Source organism: Tiliqua scincoides, chromosome 2 (genome assembly GCF_035046505.1).
Source record: "Tiliqua scincoides isolate rTilSci1 chromosome 2, rTilSci1.hap2, whole genome shotgun sequence".
NCBI classification, from domain to species: domain Eukaryota; kingdom Metazoa; phylum Chordata; class Lepidosauria; order Squamata; family Scincidae; genus Tiliqua; species Tiliqua scincoides.
The window spans coordinates 241,963,812-241,985,031 of record NC_089822.1 but is presented as its reverse complement, the minus strand read 5'-3'; the positions used below and the strand labels follow the sequence as shown (position 1 = coordinate 241,985,031).

Genomic DNA, 21,220 nt, shown 5'->3' with positions numbered 1-21,220 from the left:
ATCCAGAGAGGAGATGTTTATTGACAGCTTTTCTCCATAACAGCTAAATTGAATCGTCAGAGATGCAAACGCTCTGAATACCAGATGCGAGAGACAAACTGCAGACTAAGACCCAAAACGTTCCCCCCACAGCTCAGAAAACACCCCGTCTGAAGCTGGAAGCCAGTTAAATAATTGGAGTCCAGCCAACTTTGCTACAAGTTCCTGCACCTTCTTCAAAACTGCAAAAAAGGGACAGGAAGCCACTATGAGATACAGGAATCTGAACTAGATGGTCCCCTTGGCCTAATCCAGCACTGCGCTTCTTATGAACTTGTGTACCACTTTTAACCCAAAAGTTCACAAAGCAGTTTAAAGAGACAATAAATAAATAAAATGGTTCTCGATCCCAAATAGGCTGGCTCACAACCTAAGAAGATGCTAAAGAAATATCAGGAAACAACAGAAGGAAGATTCTGTGCTACATAGGGGCAGTGCCCTGTCATGTGTGGTGGGCACACATTATCTAACTGTATGGACAGTGCGAACACGGATTATGAAGAGACATACCATTATCATGGCTCCCTGCAATGTGCTCTTGAAGTGTACACATGCTGATACAAATGTGTGTATCTGCTTCACAGGTTACAAGGGAGCTAAATTTGTAATAAGTGGCTGCTAAAACTCCCAGGTGTGAAACGATCATACTTTAGCTAATTTTATGTCCTTGCAAGTACAAAGCAACATATCTTTTTCACGCCAAAGGAATGATTGCAACCCAACAGGTAAACAAATGGGGGGAAGAAAGGGGTCTGGAAAACCAATAGAGAAAAGTGAGACCGATTTGTTATTACTGGGGTGTTCTTTTTCTTGAGAAAATAGAACAAAACAAACGAGGCATTGCTCTCAAAAGACCTTAGAGAAACATGCTAAATAGAGTAAGAACAAGACATTCGGAGATCTGTGTTTGGATCTGATCTCCTGCAGTTCTGTTTTTAATCTTGCAGTGGCAAGGGGGTGGTGAGCATTCAGACAGAACAGCAGCACTGGGGGAGGAGAGTTAACCCTTTCTCCCGTGCCTAATAAGGTGCTGTTTGACATAGCTGTTTGCTCCCACAGAAAAAAAAATAGACACTATATGGATACCCATATATGTTATCAAAAGGAGTGAACTGCTTCAGGATCTTATCTTAAATAGGAAAACTGCAGAAGGGCAAGTGTGAAAACTCTTCTCCAATGTCATTGTCCTGGTAAGATCCCATCCCACAGCTACCATCAATGTCATAACTAATTATGCCATTCATACTATTCCTGAAAGCGCCTTGGACCTTGGGGAGTCTGTGGTTGCAAAGGTCCTCAAATGAGCTACTCTGGAACTGCTTCCATGGAAGCAAAAAGGTTTTTCATTTCATTTCATTTTTTTTACACTCTAAGGCAGTGGTTCTCACACATTTAGCACCAAGACCCACTTTTTAGCATGAGAATCTGTCAGGACCCACCGGAAGTGATGTCATGACCAGAAGTGACATCATCAAGCATTTAATTTTTCACAATCTTAGGCTGCAATCCTCCCCACCCTTACCCAGGAGTAAGTCCCATTGACTATCATTGTTTAAAATAATTTACATAGTAGCTTGTTAAAAGTACAGATCGCTAACAATTCCCCAAAAGCAGTCACATACCATGGGAGCATCAAGTCGAATATGTTAAAAATAAAATATTAAAATGAATGGGGACCCACCTGAAATTGGCTTGCAACCCACCTAGTGGGTCCCAACCCCCAGTTTATAAACCCATTTATAAACCCCCAACCCCCATTATAAACTGGGGCAGAGGGATGACAACAATGTGATCCCCTGGATTGCACCATTACTGGGGACAGAAAACTCCCCAAAACTTAGGATGACTAAAAATAGCAATCGGAACCCACTTCTGGTTTCATGATTGAAAATCCTCCTTAATCAAGCTTATCAATGACCATACCTGTGTAGATGGACTACAGTGGGTTGTGTTTGTTGTTCTGAGCAATTATCTGATCGCATTCCCATTGGAAAGCAATTTTGTGTGTGTGCGTGCGTACAGTCTTGAAAACTTTGAGCATATGCGAAAAGAGCAGATACTTTCTTAATGTTAGCAGCATAAATGATGATGCTCGTGCTAAAGTGCATTTGAAGTGTTGCTAAAGAAGCATGACAAAGGCAACACCAAAACCTGAGACTGGAGTTAGGCTGAAAGATTGCAACATAGGTTGCAACACCTAGAGAGTAGAAGTGTGACGGCAGCCTTCCGGAAAGCACCTAAAGTTGTCAATTGAGCCCCATCAAACTCAATGAGGATCTGCTGGGTTGGCAATTAGACTGGGATTACATCCAGTATCTCACTGTAATGTATCAAAGCTATCACACTTTTGAGAAGGACATTTTACAAGGCCACACCTACTCTTTCAAGCTGTAAGAAGATGGAATATATGTCAGAAAGATGATGCAAATTGAACTTGAACTCCTTATGCCAGCGTTTCTCAAACTTTGGGACCCACATTCTGGTGGTTCCTGAAGAGCCTTCAGTGAAAACATGGGTGATGAAAGGTCAGATAACGAATTCCCTCAAGTCCTAAGACTATTAAAAAATCACATAGCTGCTAACTGCCCTGCAGAGAGCTGAGCTCCTGTAGTTTGCAAGCCTGTGTAAATATAAGGAAATAAATGTTTAAGCATCTTTGATGGGGTTTTTTTCCAAGTCTGTCAATGACAGGTAGTGGGGGGCAGGTGAAGTCTGGGTCATATAAGCAAGCCGCTGAAGTCTTGAGGGTTGCCTCATTACGAGAAATAGATTTCCTAACCCACTTTCCTAACCCACTAGAAATCCTAACCCACTTTCCAGCACCGACATAAGGGCATTGCAGCTCCAAGGTAAGGAAACAAACATGCCCTTACTTCGAGGAGGCCTCTGTGAGTGCCCCCCCAACTGCAGGATGCACCACATGTCCCATTGGCACAGCTATGCCAGTGCTGGAAAGTGGGTTAGGACTTGGGCCATAGGGCTTTAAAGGTCATTACCAACACCTTGTAGCTGCTGTAGCAGTTGTAGCTGCTGTAACAACGGCATAGCAGATTCTGTACATCAAGCCCTAGTAACCAATAGGCCACCACATTCTGCACTAACTGCAACTTCCGAGCCATTTTCAGGGGTGGTTCTATGCCCCACAAAATGTGCATTACAGTAGCCTAACCTAGATGTCACTAGGGTGTGGAGCACCACAGCCAGATTCGACTGACATAGGTATGGCTTAAGCAGGCACACCAGCCAAAGCTCTTTAAAAATATTAAAGAGGCTTAATATGGAAAAAGGGAAAGAACATGTGTAAGTTTAGGCTGGAGCTCAGAAAAGGTTTCTGGCAAATAGAAACCTGTATAAAATAGAATGCTGTCACAAGACAGCATTATGCAGAATGGACCCTTTAATTGGTTTCCATACAGAGCTGGATAAGTTTTAAAAGGAGCACTTTTAAGACTTTTCAGTCTGGTGCCTCGGATTTCTATAGAAAATGTGTAGGAATAAAGCTCTTTAGAAGCCTCGATAATTAAATTAAGGAGGTTCGGTAAAGGGATTCTGTAAACACATACCTCTAAAAGGAAGAAGTATCTTTCTTACTAGAATATTTGGCAACTCACTTATAGTTTGTGTTCCAAACTCCTCTAAAATCTTGGAATTTTCCACTCTTCCACTGGGGCCTTAGTGGAGACAAGACATTAAGTGGGATGCACTTTTGTCCTGCTTGCAACATTTTCTCTTGTGGAAATTCAATGGATAGAATTTGTGTCGTGCTGGATTTAATTGAGCACCATACGAGAAACTAGAAATTAATTATCTCCTGAGTTAACTTTTGTGGTGTAACAAAAAGAACACTCATTAAATGAGAGCAGCACTCAATTATTCACATATTTTTAAAGGGTTCAAAAAGCAAAGCCAGTTGGCCCTTCAGAGCCACATGGCCCTTCATTAAGTAATTATTTATATTTAGAAAGCACAGTCCTTAGAAGAAAGAGTCAAAGCATGCTGTGCATCACCGTGAAACAGCAGCACTGAAAATTTCTTCTTCCAAACAATGCACCAGGTTAAATTTCACAATCACTTTGTTTTTTGTGCTTTTTCATTTCTATTCTGCTTTTTGGCCTATACCGAAGATCCGCTACTTATGAATATGTTAGGTTCTGGGGGGGGGGGGGGTCTGTTCATAAGTTATTTTGTTCACAAGTACAGTAGTACCTCCCCATTGCTCTAGCTGTCAGTTTTCACACCAATTGCTGTCAGATTCACTCTGGATGCTGTCAGTTTCACTCAGAATGTTGTCAGTTTCTTTGTGGAGCCATTGGGAATATGTGTCTCCCTGTTCAACAGCATGAGCTGCAAACTGGAAGTTGGGGCTAAAACCATTCATTCGTAAGATGAAGGTTTATAACTACATATAGTAAACAGGGGAGCTGCTAGGGGCTCATGGAATAAATGATAATTAAATATAATATTTTGAAGCCAAATTAAATCCTTGTAAGAACACAATGAAGTCTGAAAGGAGAGGGAACTAGACTGTGCACAAAATAAAGGATGTAACAGTTGCCTAAAGAAGTAGAATGGTTATACTATTTTAGATTGCAGACAAGAAATCAAATTTTTCAATGTTTCCAACATAAACAAAAGATTCTCTGCAAGAGGAAAACTACCCCAGAGACAAAAGTTGAGCATAGCTCTCTCCCTGCTGATCCGCTTTTCTGCATGGTAGGGCTTCTTTCCATAGAGAAGCATGCAAAGTGATGCCTCACTTGTACTGGTTCATTCCATGTCACCACTTCATCCTACTGCATTTAGAGATCCAGCCAGAGGCAGAAATTCTGAAGTGTTGTGGAAATAATTTGAGAGCAAATTCGCAAGTATGCTTTTAGGGATAAAAATGTGTGCTAACTTCTGCAGACACATAGCCTTGAATTTCCCTGGATCACAACTACAGGACTCTCCTAAGGAGATCCCTTCTCCTGAGGAGACCTCGGCCACCAGGGCTGGGTCCAGGTGACAAGGATCCAGGCTAGGAATTCCACATTAGTCTGTCATGAGCAATGTTAGCACTGACGATCACTGGGGACCCAGACAATCCCCTAAAACAGAGTTTCTCAAAGTTTGCCCTCTGCTGTACCACTGCACACGGTCCACTTATTCAAAGTACCACAGGAAGCGACTGGTGATGACATCATCACCAGTTACTTCTGGGTTGGGAGGCCAAATACGATGTGACAAACTCCAGTAAGAGGCTCAAGGAGGACAGGAGGGCTTTTTTGAGTGCAGAAAAGCATGCATTGGAGCTCTGTCCACCAAGCCAAGTCTCCTACTGCTGTTTGTTAAGATTCCTGATCTCCACCAACAGCAGTCAATAATGCTTAGCAGGGCACCCTATAACCCAACAAACTGCCCTCCCAGAGCAGGGCCTCTGGGAGGAATTTTATCAGGGGGTACACAAAGTTTCTTTAGGGACCCTTCCCAAAGGGGGGGGGTGGCAGTGGCAGAATGAGGACAAAACAGGTAGGGGGAAAGTAGAAACAGCCAGAATAGTCTTTGGAGCCCAGGTCTACTAGTCTTCCCAATGCAGAGCAAGCAGGTCTACCTGCCTTCCATGGTACAGCTAGATACGGAAAACCAAACACACTCCTAAGTCTCTCTAAAATATTTCAAATATAGAAAATCATTGCAAGAGATTAGTATCACCATATTTAGGCTCACATTGGAATGGACTGTGTACACCAAAACCGACTTCTGCAACAGCTGCAGTCCCAGAGCTGTGTTCCTGAGCTCCTTTACACTCCTTCATAGTTAGAAGAGCCACAAGTCAAAGAGCTACTTACTGTAGCAGGTCAGTTTTCTCCCAAATGTGACAAGGAATGTATACATTCCTGGGCCTGGTATTTAAGGCTTCTGACAGTAGTCACCACCATGTGCCCACAGGAACGCCCTCAGCATCCCACGTGGGCAGTGAGTTTGGGTGAAACTGGAAAATGTTAAGATCTTGGGAATTTCTGGGCCCCCTTTTTTGGCTCCTGGACCCCCTTTCTGACCCTGGGTCCAGGTACAAATTACCCCCTTTTCCCCCCTCTCCTAGGCCCTGCCCAGGAGTACCACCAGACACCACCTCAAGTACTACTGGTTGAGAAACACTGCCCTAAAACTATTTGCACTCCTGAACAGGTGACATGAATGCATGAGCCCTGATAGGGAGGATGACACGCCTGCTCCCTTCCCTGACATCACTGGCTTCAAACAGAGAGGCTGTTGCTCCTCTAACTTTCCCCCTCCTTTCTTTCGCTAACTTTGATTTAAAAAAAAAAAATCCAAAAGGGAGGGAATTGACTCACCACTTCAGCAACACTTGGATTGTTGGCTCTTCCTTCCTGCCCTAGTGGTGGAGCTTCCCTGCAGCTCAGACTGACTCAACCCAAAAACCACAGGAAAATGTGCCTCCACTTCACAATTTAGTACACGTGAGCAGCCTGAGTAATGGATTTTTTTCTCTTACATGCTCATCCTGCTGTTGAACACCAACAGCAGTCAATAATGCATAGCAGGGCAGCCTATAAGGGCAGGAGGCAGGAGGTCTGGTCTAGAGGGTAGAGCCTCCCTTCGCCTGAAGTTAACATCCGAAGGTCGCCAGTTCGAGGCCACCGGCACCGTGCGACCTTGAAGCAGCTGACAAGCTGAGCCGAGTTATTCGATCTGCTCTGAGCATGGGAGGATGGAGGCCAGAATGTGAAACCAGATCAGAGTGAAACATCTGGACTGTTGTGGTTCTTGAAAGATAGAACCTTCTTTCAATTGTAAAAATCCCTACGGGGATTTAAATTGCCTGCCTATGTAAACCGCCTTGAATAAAGTCTGAGGAGAAATCTGACGACCAAGAAAGGCGGTATATAAATACCTGTATTATTATTATTATTATTATTATTATTATTATTATTATTATAACCCAACAGATTGCCAAAGTTATTAAGTTCAAGAGAAAAAAAAAAACCTAGAGTAAGTCTATTTGGGTAAATAGGAACTATTCATTCAGGACTCTAATTTCTAAAAATACCAAGCATTCATATTTTTCTAATAATACTAAGCATTCATATTGTACAACTGTAGAATAATTGCTCTTTTGGATCTCTGGCACAGGAGGTTTGCATTTAGAAAAACCCCCTCACCATGTTTGACTAAGAAAAGTATTCTCCTCCCCCCCGCCCAAGTTCTTCAGAGCATTCACAGATGCTCAAATTAACTCCTTGAAGAAAAGTGGTACAGTCAGTTCTCTTTATACATGAATTCTCTGTCTGCGAATTTGCTTTTCTGCAAATGGCGGAATTCCCACCTATTTCTCATTATTTGCGACTCTGTTCTTATTGTCCGCAAACACTGAGCCAGTGCAAGCTGAAAGTTGTCTGGATTGGGTCAATTTTCCACATCAAACAGACACTGGCCCATGGAGAATTTGTTGGACACATTTGTGCCCACTTCCAGAGTTGTTCCACCATCTTGGGCACCATCTTGGAGATTCCAGCTGAACTTCCACAATCCTAGTGATGATGAGAGGTCTCTGGAAGGCTAACCTGAAGGCTGCTCTGGAGCTGGGACAAACCCAGGGAAGGAGCCAAGAGACAGCTGGAGGAAGAGGACAGGTGAAGCAACTTCCTCCCCACTGCTGAACTCTGAGGCCTTCTTGATGGGACAGCAACCTTCAGTGAGCTGAGGGATAGCCAACATGGAGGGAAGCAAGTGCAGAACTCCATTTACTCCTTTGATGACCAGCGTGAGTACGTGTTTAGAAACGTATGTGACATCCAAGTGAAAGGAAGCACATTTAGACCTATTCTCTGGTGTTTTTGCTACTGTCTAGTTCTGTGACTTTGGTGGACTACTGAAATATGCAGAATTTTTTTTTCCATCTCACTATGTCCTTGGGGAGGGGGCTGTGATTCAGTAGCACTGCAAGCAGAGGGCAGTCCACCCCAGGCGCCAGGCCGTGAGAGGGTGCCATGTGAGGCCCAGTCAAGATGGCAGCAGCTGGAGAAGCAGTAGCACCAGTCACCATCAGGTTGCTGCCCCTGTTCCTTCTCCTCTGGAGGCTTTAGAGCCTCTAAAAGGAGAAAGAACAGGGAGGCAACTTGATCACAAAGCATCACCACCACTGCCTCCTCCTCTGTATTAATGGAGAAGTGATGTTGCCACGTTTCTACCCTGCAAGCAGCTGCCTCTAGCGACCCCACTGATGCGGTCTTGAAAGACGTTTCTGTTTATACTCACAACATAAGAACATAAGAACAGCCCCATTGGATCAGGCCATAGGCCCATCTAGTCCAGCTTCCTGTATCTCATAGAGGCCCACCAAATGCCCCAGGGAGCACACCAGATAACAAGAGACCTCATCCTGGTGCCCTCCCTTGCATCTGACATAGCCCATTGCATCAGACATAGCCCATAGCCCAACATTTTATGCATCTGTGTAGGACTGCTACCTCATCTAATTTTAAACTCCTTGATCTCCACCACACCCACAGAATTTATTTTCAACAGCCTATTCAGAAGCAATTGTTGTGTGCATGCACTCCCTACACCCAGGAACCTGAGTTTAGGACTATGGATTATAAAATGTGATCTGGTTTAGCTAACTAGCTTTTAGTTCTGCTCTTTGCCATCAACAGTACTCAAATTAGCATACAAAAACTTTATGCAGATGTTCAGTGGTGTGGAAAATTCTCAACAAGATGACAATTATTCCTATACTATGGATTTGGGTAAGGCTACTGGATAAGCTATTATTATCTTTAAAGTGCTACGGATTTTTAAATGTTAGTCAGGACAGAGATCACCAGCTACAGAATTGGCAAGAGGTTCTTGTAGGATCCCCATAGTAAATGGAATGTGTGCAATGACTCAAACAATAATGTATATGTTATAGTCAGTACTGGTCAGAATGGTTTCTTTCTAGCTTAAATCTTCCTTCCCAATCAGTGGTTGAAGTTGCCTGCATGGGTATATTGTGCAGCCTCTCAAAATTGTGTGATTTTGCAGCTAAGTGTGCTGGGACTAACTTCCAGTCCAGAAGGCACAAACCATTTGTAACAATAGATGTGCACTCCTGAGCAGACACACTGAATGCCAGTTTCACTTATAGGCCTCTTAAGGAAAATGTTGGGCCCTGCAGAAACCTCAATCATGAGCTTTTATTTTCCTCCAGGATCAGAAATGTGGGCAAAACAGGAAAAGGAAAAGCCAAGCTAGTTCCTAACTATCTCAACATGCATAGGACTCAATCAAGCTGTTAGACATCACTTCTCTGCCAATTAAGTCTTCCTTCCTATCAGGCAGAAGTACAGAGAAGCCCATAGTATTTATTTACTGCCAGCCAAGTTCAATCTATGCCATTAGTCAAAACCACTCAGGGCTTATTCTGTGTTCCCCACTACAAACCCCCCACCACTGAGCTATTCTACTCCACTATATTCATTCAATAGATAGATTGGAGTAGCATGTTGCCGGTTGCCTTCAGAAATCCTCCCTGCCATCTCACAGGGCCTGCCGGTGCTTTTTTTCCCCTCCAGCATTTTTGTCAGGTGAAATATGGGGATACTTGTTTGACACCAAGTGAAAGCATGGCTCCTCGCAGCGGCACAACTATTGGACCACAGAAGAAGCGTAAGCAACCTGTTTTGACGGCTCCTGAGCCAAATCCAAAATTTCAAGCTACATTTTTCGCCATCACATTCCGAGCAGATGCCATAAATCTTAGCATTTTTCAGGTGTTCAATATGAAAGCAGGAACACGGGAATCTTAATAACCACATTGGAAAGATACAGTTGAACGCCTAGGGTAATTTCGGTACACACCAAGAGCAAACTATCATAAGAAAATATTTATCATATCTATAGATTCAGTTTAAGAATGTGCAGTTTACCTAATCTTAGGAGTCAGGTCAATTTATCTGTCTGAGTGTGAAATATTTGACAACTGTTTCTTCTGCATGTGTGTGGTTTTTTTTTTAAATGTAAAGAATTCAGGTTCAGAACCTTTGCAAATATGTATGTCTTCCCCAAAAACACACTTTTTCACTGAAAGCAACAACTACTGGTCTAGGAGGAGTTCAAGAGTAAAAAGAGGTATTCTGTAAACAAGCATCTTCAAGTCACATTTGAGGACTACTTCCCATTCTATTCCAGTGAAAGCTAAACTAAGGAATAAGATCTCTGCCGCATAATTCATTAGTCAGGATTGGGGGGGGGGGGTGGCGATGGAGAGAAGTCAGTACAGAAAAATCTATAGAGGGTTTGCATAGCCACCCTTCAACAGATCCTTTGCCAATGGCTCGGTTAACAGGCTAATTGTTATACACAACAGTAACATCAGAGAGATGGTCCTTTCCCCTGCTATGTGCGCTAAGCAAATGTTTCCCCAATTATTTCTAAATGACTCACCTCATTGTCGTGTGGCGGCAGCTGGTGTAGGAGCTGTTTGATACGGGCTTTCTCCCCAGGGCTGTTCACGTAGGGCACTTTGTCTTCTGGTAGGCAGCTGTAATACTGATGAACCTAAATAATAAAAAAGGGGGGCTGCAGTACAATGTTTTGCTTTTTGGTTTGGACACGATTGCTTTGCCTGGCAGACACACACACACAGACAAATCAAGTATTCTGAGCAGCATTCAAGAGTCCCAAGATGTGCACTTAAAACACTGAACTTTCCTAAGGACAAAGGCAAATATCCTCATTGGATAGAAACTGAAATTTGTTTTGAGAAGGAAAGAGAGTGAAAAAGAGCAAACTGTTCTCAGTCTAGCTAGCCTGTCAAGTTGATTCCTTACCGTTTTCTCTGTTAGACTCCAGAATGTGAGCATGTTCCCCTTGGCTAGGTAGATCTGTCAGCACCTGCCTTGGTAAGCATAGGTTAAGGCACTACTCCTTGGCATCGAGTCTATGACTGGGTAACTAAGCCTCCACCTACACTCCATCCCTGAAGGCCTTTTCTGTAACAATTTGTGAAAATAATCAGCAGATAAAATCTGTCGGAAGGCTGAGCTCTCTCTTTAAGTCTCAGAGAATATAATTACAAACAAACACGAAAGGTGTAGTAGCCACTATGCAGTGCAACAAGGCCAGCTCCCAGGCGATCTTATTTATAAGAAGGAGGTTTGTGATGGGCACAGATCTCTTGCTCAGCTTATCTCATTGTAGTAACCAGGGACCCGGACAAAGCAAACTAGCTCTGCCCATAGTGAAGGTGTCCTAACACAGTGATTTGATGATGCCCTGTAAGAGAGCAGGTGACAGGTATTGGGTGGAGTACAAATAGCCTGATAGATTTGTACAGCAGAGTTCAAAATGACATATAGCAACTATTGTTCCAGTAGTTTATATCAACAATGTGAGGTACAGTAGTCCCTTATGACACTACTACGAACATATTCAGACATTTTCTGATGTGACTCTGGAAATCTTGACCATTGATTTGTCAAAAGTGTTGTATTTTATATTATAATCACACTTATTTTTCACATTTTTACACTGCCTTCCTCCAAGGAATTCAGGGTAGTGTGCATAGTTCCTTCCCTCGTTGTCCTCAAAACAGCCCTGCAGAGTAGGTTAGGCTGAGAGAGACTGCCCTACTCTCATGGCTAAGCTTCATGGCTAAGCATGGATTTTTAACTGGTTTTTCCTGGTCTTAAGTCTAACCCCCAAACCACTACACCAATCCTATCTTATAGACATTGTATATTTTATGGAAGCCTGAATATATGTAACTTACAGTACAATCCTATACATGCCTACTCAAAAGTGTATTCCATTGTGTTCAATGGGGCTTACTCTCAGGAAAAAGTATATAAGACTGCATCTTTAGTCAAACTATAGCTACTAAGCTTTTATAATTCCAATTCACATTATAGTTGCCTCTGAGAAAAATCTATCAATTCAAAACATGCCAGGCATCAATATTTCTATTGGAATCTTCAAAATAAAAACATTTTTTCGGCACCTTGGCTTTACCCTCATTTTATTTTTCATAAATAAATGAAAATAATGTTGCAAATTATAACCCACCCATTCCCATTTTTTCTGGCAAAAACTTCTCCAGAATCTCACACATAGGGAGATGCTTAGTTGGGATTCAAAGGCAGCTTCTACCACCCAGCAATCATTTGTACTGCAAGCTTACTGGAGGAGGTGCTATTGTGGTGGAGTACTACCATCAGAAATTTAACAACCAGTTGTTCTGAAACATCTGTGATTACAGGAACATAGCACTATCTTGGAGGCAGCACATCTTCTGAAGAGAAACAAGTGCCTGCAATACTGCAGGTGATAAATCTGAGGAATGGCAAGTTTTGGACAATCTCGTAAATTGGCCTCCAATTCACAATTTAGAACGGGTGCTTCATCTTGAAACTTTATTAGTTGCCAAATTATGCGTACTTATTATGCATGACACAGAGACATGGCTGGAGGTTGCAGAATATACGGCAGGAACGAAAGGGACTAAAATAATGCCTTCCACATTCTACAAGTGTATCATTCCAATCCTATATCCCTCCTCCCCTGCTCTGAGTACCAGCATTGGTTTGATGTTTGCCTGGGCTAGCACAAGAGGCAGGACAGTCTCACTCTTAATTTGGAACTCCTTCCCAAGAGAGATTTGGCTGTCCTACTCTGTTTTGGGTTTTTGAGGTCATATCATTCCAGCAAGCGTCTGGGGAAATATAAATTTTGTTTCAGACTTAAACGATGTTTTATTGGAACCTCTTGCTGCCGCTATGAAATCACAATAGTTATTTAGGCTGGATTTTTAAAAAATCAACAACACTGACTCCATCGTACTGTATTAGTTGGATTTTATTGTTTTCAATAGAATATAACCTGCCTCAGGCATTTTTGAAGCATGGATGGGATATAAATGGAATGAATCAATAAGTAAATACAAATAAAGAAACTAGAATAGATATGGAGGTTGATAGCAATCCCTATGGTAACCTAAGCATTATAGCTGGAAATAGGGTGGCGTGTGACATGCTCTTATCAAATAGCCTCAGACTCTACCCCAGGAGAGGCTGAAGGATGCAGAACATTAGGCTGCTCAAAACAACGATCCTAACACACTATATATGAACACATGAAGCTGACTTCCCAGAAAAAGAGCACTTGCCCATACATCCTGGTACTGTCTATGCTCTCAGGTTTTCAGGTAAAGGTTTTCCCTGCCTTAAGTGGAGATATCAGAGTCCAGGGACATGTACATGCAAAGTTTGTGCTCTGTACCTGAGCCACAGCACCTTCCCTGTCCCAGTAACTGGAAGGAGACAGACCTCACACTACTGGGTGGCTGTCCATCACCTAAGTCAATCAACAGTTACAAAAGGTTTTCACAATGATGTTAAGGGCTTTATTTGCACGCTTCCATCTGTTTATCATTTGCATGGATCACAGAAAGAGGTACTTTGGAAACAGCACAGAAAGCCCCAGGGATAAAAGAAAATATTAAGGGCATTTATGAAATGATCCGTAATTTTGCCTGCCCATCTCTGTGTCATTTCTCTAACACCAACCATCGGTTATTTGTTGAATCAGCCACTCAAACACAAGACAAATTAAAAATAAATCGGGAAGCTCTAAGGTAAAAATCTTAAAAACAATTAACTAAATGAGATGGTCACAAATGAAGTATTAATAGCACTTACTTTGCATTTAAAGCGCATCCTTCACCTGATCCTTGAACAGGTAATTGGGTAACCCGAACGCGTTGGAGGGAAGCACTCAGTTTAAGGAGGACTAACTGAAGCAGCACTTGTCCCATGTAGAATGTAGTTGGGTAAGTGGAATCTTAAACCAAATCCTAGGTCATTCCCCTTTTCCACCACAATCACCTGGTGGTTTATGAATGGATAAATTTCCCCTGTTGAAAGACAACTGCCACTTTGCTCCATGGATCCAGTGTTCAGATTTTCTGCTACTACCCAGCGCCTGCGTCCACTGTGCCCTTGAAACTGTGTGAATTCAGAAGTAATTTATTCTTGACTGGCTGCTAAATTTTGTCATGCTGGCCCCTAAGGTAATAAGCTGTAAAGACATAGAGTACAGGCAGGGGGAGATAAGAAGTCTAAATGACAATCAAGTTATCATGTGCACAGATATTTGTTTCCCGGCCACCACACAGAAAAATCCGTGCACAGTACACTTAAACATTTCCTCTGGGAAGTTTCCCATTTCATGTTGACAGACCTGCTGGAGCTATCTCCCATCAGATTAGGAAAATAGCTCTGCAGGGATGGGCAGAATGTGTTTAGAAAACTAGACCCAACCAAAAACAAAGGAAGGAAGCAGGTCCTGACCTGTGCCGCATCACCTGAAAGGAACTAGGGATGGTTGTGGAGATTTGGACAAGTTCCAACAAAGGATTCATACAAGTAACCCACAGAAGTCATTCAGCACACATAGGCATCTTGCCCATTCCCTCTGTGTAACATTATTTCCTTGCTAAGCAGGTTATTTCTATAAGGCCATCGTTGAGTAATATTCTGGTGCTTTTACTTGCATCAGCTCTCAGAATCAATTCATGACCCCCTTTGTTGATTGCGAAAGTAGGTGATCCACTATGAAGGAAAAAAAAATCCAGCAGCACTTATGCCTTGAGGATATGGGAGTACTCCCCACAGGTCTTTCCCATGCTCATTATCATCACCTGGAAAGAATTAATATATTTTACTACTTTGTAGGGCATGCATGCTGCCAAAATGCTCTCAAATGCTTGGTGGTCCATGCCTCTCTGAAAGGTAGTAATGCCGACTAATTCTCCCAGTGCTGGCATCCTTCAGTCTCGAAAGACTATGGTATCACGCTCTGAATGGTGGTTCTGGAACAGTGTCTAGTGTGGCTAAAAAGACCAATTCAGGAGTGACAATCCCTTCCACAGTGGGAGCAAGTGCAGTCTGTCCCTGGCCTGTCTCCCTGGCTATGGGCCTTCCTTCTTTGCCTCTTAGCCTCAGACGGTTGGCAAAGTGTCTCTTTAAACTGGGAGAGGCCATGCTGCACAGCCTGTCTCCAAGCGGGCCACTCAGAGGCCAGGGTTTCCCACTTGTTGAGGTCCACTCCTAAGGCCTTCAGATCCCTCTTGCAGATGTCCTTGTATCGCAGCTGTGGTCTACCTGTAGGGCGCTTTCCTTGCACGAGTTCTCCATAGAGGAGATCCTTTGGGATCCGCCCACCATCCATTCTCACAACATGACTGAGCCAACGCAGGCATCTCTGTTTCAGCAGTGTGTACATGCTAGGGATTCCAGCACGTTCCAGGACTGTGTTGTTTGGAACTTTGTCCTGCCAGGTGATGCCGAGAATGCGTCGGAGGCAGCGCATGTGGAAAGTGTTCAGTTTCCTCTCCTGTTGTGAGCGAAGAGTCCATGACTCGCTACAGTACAGAAGTGTACTCAGGACGCAAGCTCTGTAGACCTGGATCTTGGTATGTTCCGTCAGCTTCTTGTTGGACCAGACTCTCTTTGGGAGTCTGGAAAATGTGGCAGCTGCTTTACCGATGCGTTTGTTTAGCTCGGTATCGAGAGAAAGCGTGTCGGAGATCACTGAGCCAAGGTACACAAAATCATGGACAACCTCCAGTTCATGTGCAGAGATTACAATCTCTGCATTACAATCTCTGCAGTTCTCCCAGTATGACTTTTTAAAACATGTTTCTGCCTAATACTATCCAGCACCACTGACACCAATGCAGCCCCATTAATGGCGTGGACACTGCATTCAGCAGTGTTGGGTGGGGAGGGGCAACTAGACAGCTAGCAGGAGGCAAGTAAAAATATTTTTTACCTAACCCGATAGGCTGCCTGATCGCCTATGGCAGGGGTGCCCAAACCCCAGCCCTGGGACCACTTGTGGCCCTCAAGGCCTCTTAATGTGGCCCTCAGGGAGCCCCCGGTCTCCAATGAGCCTCTGGCCCTCTGGGGATTTGTTGGAGCCTACACTGGCCCGACACAACTGCTCTCAGCATGAGGGCGACTGACCTCTTGCGTGAGCTGTGGGATGAGGGCTCCCTCCACTGCTTGTTGTTTCACGTCTGTGATGCAGTAGCGGCAGCAAAGGCCAGCCTTGCTTTGTGCAAGGCCTTTTATAGGCCTTGAGCTATTGCAAGACCTTCATTCATTCATATAAGTTCATCTTTAATATATTCATTTATGTAAACTTACGTAAATTTATTCAAATTTTGAATATAAATTAATTCTTTTTTTTCCCCAGCCCCTGACACAGTGTCAGAGAGACGATGTGGCCCTCCTGCCAAAAACTCTGGACACCCCTGGCCTATGGCAATTTCCTCAGACCTATGCCAGGCATTTCACTGATGTAAGTACGAGGAGAGAAAAGGGGCAGGCAGCCTGGGAATGAGGGGATAGAATCCAGATGTCTGTTGCTGCTGCCAGGATTGGGGCCTAAATCCATTTAAACAGCCAGCCTGTCACAAGCTGAATATATTTATTTGTTTTTCATTACTTATATATCACCCTTATAAATAACATCCCATTATTTATATACTACCCCTCCTTGAAGGTGTTCAGAACAGTGCGCACAGCTTCACTCCTCCTTTAATCCTCACATCAGCCCTGTGGGGTACCCATTAGGCTGAATGATAACAACAGCCTCAAAGTCATCCTGTAAGCTTTGTAGCTTAGGGGACGGGAATCTGAACCTAAGACGTCTTGATCCAAATTCAACAAGCTAACTTCTTTTTAAAATGCGGAACACTAAACTAAAACTAAAAATCAATGCTGCCAGGGTTACAAACATAGACACTAATAAATGCACCCACGTTTGACTGATTCAAATAGGAGTTAAGAACATCTAACTGTGCATAGCTTTGCTGCCTAAATGTATCCCTAACTACCAAAAAAACACCTATCCAATAGGGTGAATTACAATGCTGAAATATACTCAAGCAAGTCTCCTATAGAATGGCAATCCATTATTGCAGGGCAGCCACCAACAACAATGTCAATGGGTGAATGTCAAACCTGGGTGAATAGATCAACTTGAAAAGGCAGAGCCAGTTGATCATAGATAGGGCAGGAGGTCTGGTCTAGAGGGTAGAGCCTCCATTTGCCTGAAGATTAACATCCACAAGGTCGCCAGTTCGAGGCCACCGGCACCGTGCGACATTGAAGCAGCTGGCAAGCTGCAGCTGAGCTGTTCCATCTGCTCGGAGCGTGGGAGGATGGAGGCCAGAATGTTAAAGCAGATCTGAGTGTAACACCTTGAACGTGGTGGTTCTTGAAAGAGAGAACCTTCTTTCAATTTGTAAAAATCCCTGCGTGGATTTAATAAGCCTGCCTGTGTAAACCGCCTTGAATAAAGTCCTGAATAAAGACCAAGAAAGGCGGTATATAAATACTGTATATTATTATTATATATATTAGATAGTGATGGAGCACACAGAAATAAATCAAGTCTCTTAGGATATAATTACACATCACAAAGGGCTGCCACTGAAAATGCCAATGTCATGTCCAGCTCTCTAATACCCCTCCATGATTTCTACCTGTCGGGATCATTATAATGTGCATTTATTGATTGCCGATACATGATAAAGGTACCTGGTCACTGGCTGGAATGGTAGCGAGAGTATTGTGGGAAATATTGACACTGGGCTACCATTTTCCCATGGCAACTCTGTGTTCTCTGCAATAATTTTTTTTTTCTTACAGGTGTCAACTGTGACCACATGCTGTACAAAGAAAAGGCTCTGAGGCTGCAGTCCTCAGAATGTTTGGAAGTATGTCCTATCAAAATAATTGGGACTTGAGAAAAAAAAAAATACTTAGCATCTGGGTAGCAAGGCTTTGCTGTATCTTCACATGATGTGCTTAGCATAATATAAGGCATAATGGTTTCCAGTACATCATTACAAAACATGCACGTTGAATGGAATGCTACTTTGGCACACTGTGGTAGGTAGGCTATACAGCCTATACTAATGCTAAGAATGAAGATGCCAGCCTAGTGAGATCTGTCTATAGAGGCATCACTATAGATTTGACCACTGTGCTTGCCCAGCTCAATCTGAAACTCATTCAAGCTGGTGAAAAGAGGATCTCACATCTGACAGCTATTCTCTTCCCAAGTACAGAAGGGGGGAAGGAAGAGGTGGAGTGGGGAGAGGAAGAAAGACTGAAAAATGGTGTGTCAGCCAGGCGACAGTCTGTCCTGAAACAGTTTGTGCCGAGGACTTCGACACAAAATTGCCCACTTTAAAAGGTTAGTACAGAAGGACAGTTCAGACAATCCAACAAACCATGGACGATGAAGACGGAGGGAGGGAATGATGAAAACACATGCTCTCCCCACTCTCTCCCCTCATGTGCCTGCCTCTATCAATAACGTTTTCTGCAGCTTTGTAAAGTGGGCTGAAAAATACCTGTACTCTACTATTTAATCCACACTGAAGACCACCAGACACAAACGTCTCAGGTTAGGTGCAGCAAGTGACAGAACACAAAGGTTTTGCAAGGCAGAACTTCAAAATGTTGACAAGAATAAAGAGAACTGCTCAAGCAGGTCTAGTCTTGTATCAAACAAGATCTCAGAGAATCTTGCTGTCATTCATAAACAGAAACAACAAATTTGACGAACTAGTCACAGCAGAGCAAGGCAAATACATACATACATAACAGATAGATAGATAGATAGATAGATAGATAGATAGATAGATAGATAGATAGATAGATAGATCTCTCAACCTCCTTTTCATCCAAAATACTCATGCTTTGTTTTTCCCAGAGAGCGGAGTAGTTCAAACATCATGCAGTTAAACTGAGACATCACTAGCAAGAAGGTAATAAGCATGTTGGAAATTAACAGTTCCTTCAAGCATAAAGAGAAAAAAAAAGTTGTGGGGGGGGGGGGAGAAGCCTTGTAAAATGAAACAAGATTTTCTTTCAAGCTGAGCCAATTTCATTCAAAGGAATTGAGGGAAATAATTACATCAGCTCACAATGCATGTGAGTTCTTCATCAGCCTTGTTTAGTAATTCTGTTGTTTTTTTTCTCCTTCTCCTATTGAATTTCAAAGTTATTTTGTCTCTAAAGTCAGCACTGTTTGTTTCTTAGGGATGACTAAAATCTTGGAGGAATTTCTTAAAGGCTATGGGCACTCTAGGGATTCCTCCCCTTTCGTGGATGCAAGGAATCCACAGGCAGGGAACGGTAGATAATAAAGTGCCTCATACCATTATGTCAGGAGAACCCCTTTCTCTCCTCCACTCCAACCCAGGAGGACTTGGTGCAGTATCTGCAAAGGCAAGAGTTTTTCCAAACACACTTCAGCATTCTGAAAATTTGTGCTCTTATGCTTCTCCAGGCAGAGAGTTTACTTATGCAAATGTTATCATAAGAACGTAAGAAGAGTGTGCTGGGTCAAAGGCCCACTTAGTCCAGCTTCCTGTATCTCACAGTGGCCCACCAGATGTCTCAGGGAGCATGCAAGACAACAAGATACCATGCCCTTGCACCTGGCATTCTGAGGTAGACTACTTCTAAAACCAGGAGGTTGCATCATGGTTTGTAACCTGTGATGGACTTTTCTCCTAGAAATCTGTCCAGTCCCTTTTTAAAGGCATCTAGGCCAGATGCCATCACCACATCCTGTGGCAAGCGGTTCCACAGAGTAGTTACACACTGCGTAAAGAAATATTTTCTTTTGTCTATTCTCCCAACACTCAAATTTAGTGGATGTCCCCTGGTTCTGGTGTTGTGTGAGAGGGAAAAGAACATCCCTCTATCCACTCTATCCATTCCCTGCATAATTTTGTACGTCTCAGTCATGTCCCCCTCAGATGCCTTTTTTCTAAAGAGCCCAAATGCAGTAGCCTTTCCTCATAAGGAATTTTTCAAAACAATAAAGCCCAGCTTAAGCACTGCCACACCAAGGGGCACAGAGTGCTTTACCTAGGAAAAAAGGCTATCTCATTTAAGAACATAAGAACAGCCCCACTGGATCAGGCCATAGGCCCATCTAGTCCAGCTTCCTGTATCTCACAGCGGCCCACCAAATGCCCCAGGGAGCACACCAGATAACAAGAGACCTGCATCCTGGTGCCCTCCCTTGCATCTGACATAGCCCATTTCTAAAATCAGAAGGTTGCACATACACATCACGGCTTGTAATCCGTAATGGATTTTTCCTCCAGAAACTTGTCCAATCCCCTTTTAAAGGCATCTAGGCCAGATGCTGTCACCACCCTCATTTGGGGCTTTTTCCTTTAGAAAATGAGGTAGCTTAGAGGGACACCAAAGGTTTAAAAACTGAGAAAGTGACTAGAGAAAAGTTTAGAGGTCATCCAGTGAAACTGACTGGGGGAGATTGATAATTCACAAAAGGAAATACATCTTTACATAGTACAGATTGTGTACTGTTTCAGTTTCCACAGTAAGCTTTCCTGACTTTGACAAATTAATGGAGGACAAACCCATTCATGCTTAGTAGTCAAGATGGCTACATGCTACCTACAGGTTCAGAGACAGTATGCCACTGAATACCACATGGAGGACAGACAAAACAATAAGTTTGTCTATGAATCTCATTTCTGGGATTCCCCTGGCATGTGGTTAGCCACTGAGAGGAACAGAAACAACATGATTGCCCTTTGGTCTGATCCAGCAGGGTGTTTCTAATGTTCTGATGTTCTATATCTGAAACACAGCTATGAAAATTTGGGCCTGAGTGACAGATCTTTTTATTCCTGATTAACCAATATGGATCAATTACCACGCCTTGGTTCTACACCCACAATGATGCTGGTCTATACAATTGGAAAAGGCACGTGGAACTGCACAGCTAGATCATACAATTTCATAATGCAAATGAGCGATCATACAGCCGAAATATCCTGCACAGTGAAAAACTCTCTGATTATGGCAAGCTGGTGTGTCAGAAAGAAATGCTCTGGTCAACTATTGCTTTGTCATATAGTTTTTGACATGAAGAGAGATCGTTTTCATATAGAGGAGCGTTCAAACCTACATTCCTCTCTTTGATTCTGAAGGTTATACTGCATGGTTTTTCTGAACATGAAGCTCAACAGCACATTCCGTCTATAACCATGGATTAACAAAGTGAGAGGGGAGAAACCCAGACCTTTTCCCAGTCTATGAATATGATTTGCTGGTGTGAACATGTTATGGAAAAACTA

General features: G+C 43.1%; 1 protein-coding gene across 1 annotated transcript in view; it reads right to left on the bottom strand.

Annotated features, from left to right (window-relative positions):
- The window catches only part of PRICKLE2 (prickle planar cell polarity protein 2), a 127,206-nt gene that overhangs the window by 59,353 nt on the left and 46,633 nt on the right, over window positions 1–21,220 (bottom strand). The window contains exon 3 of the mRNA XM_066616984.1: window positions 10,468–10,581. Coding sequence (XP_066473081.1) covers window positions 10,468–10,581 — 114 coding nt within the window. The remainder of the gene's footprint in view (window positions 1–10,467; window positions 10,582–21,220) is intronic.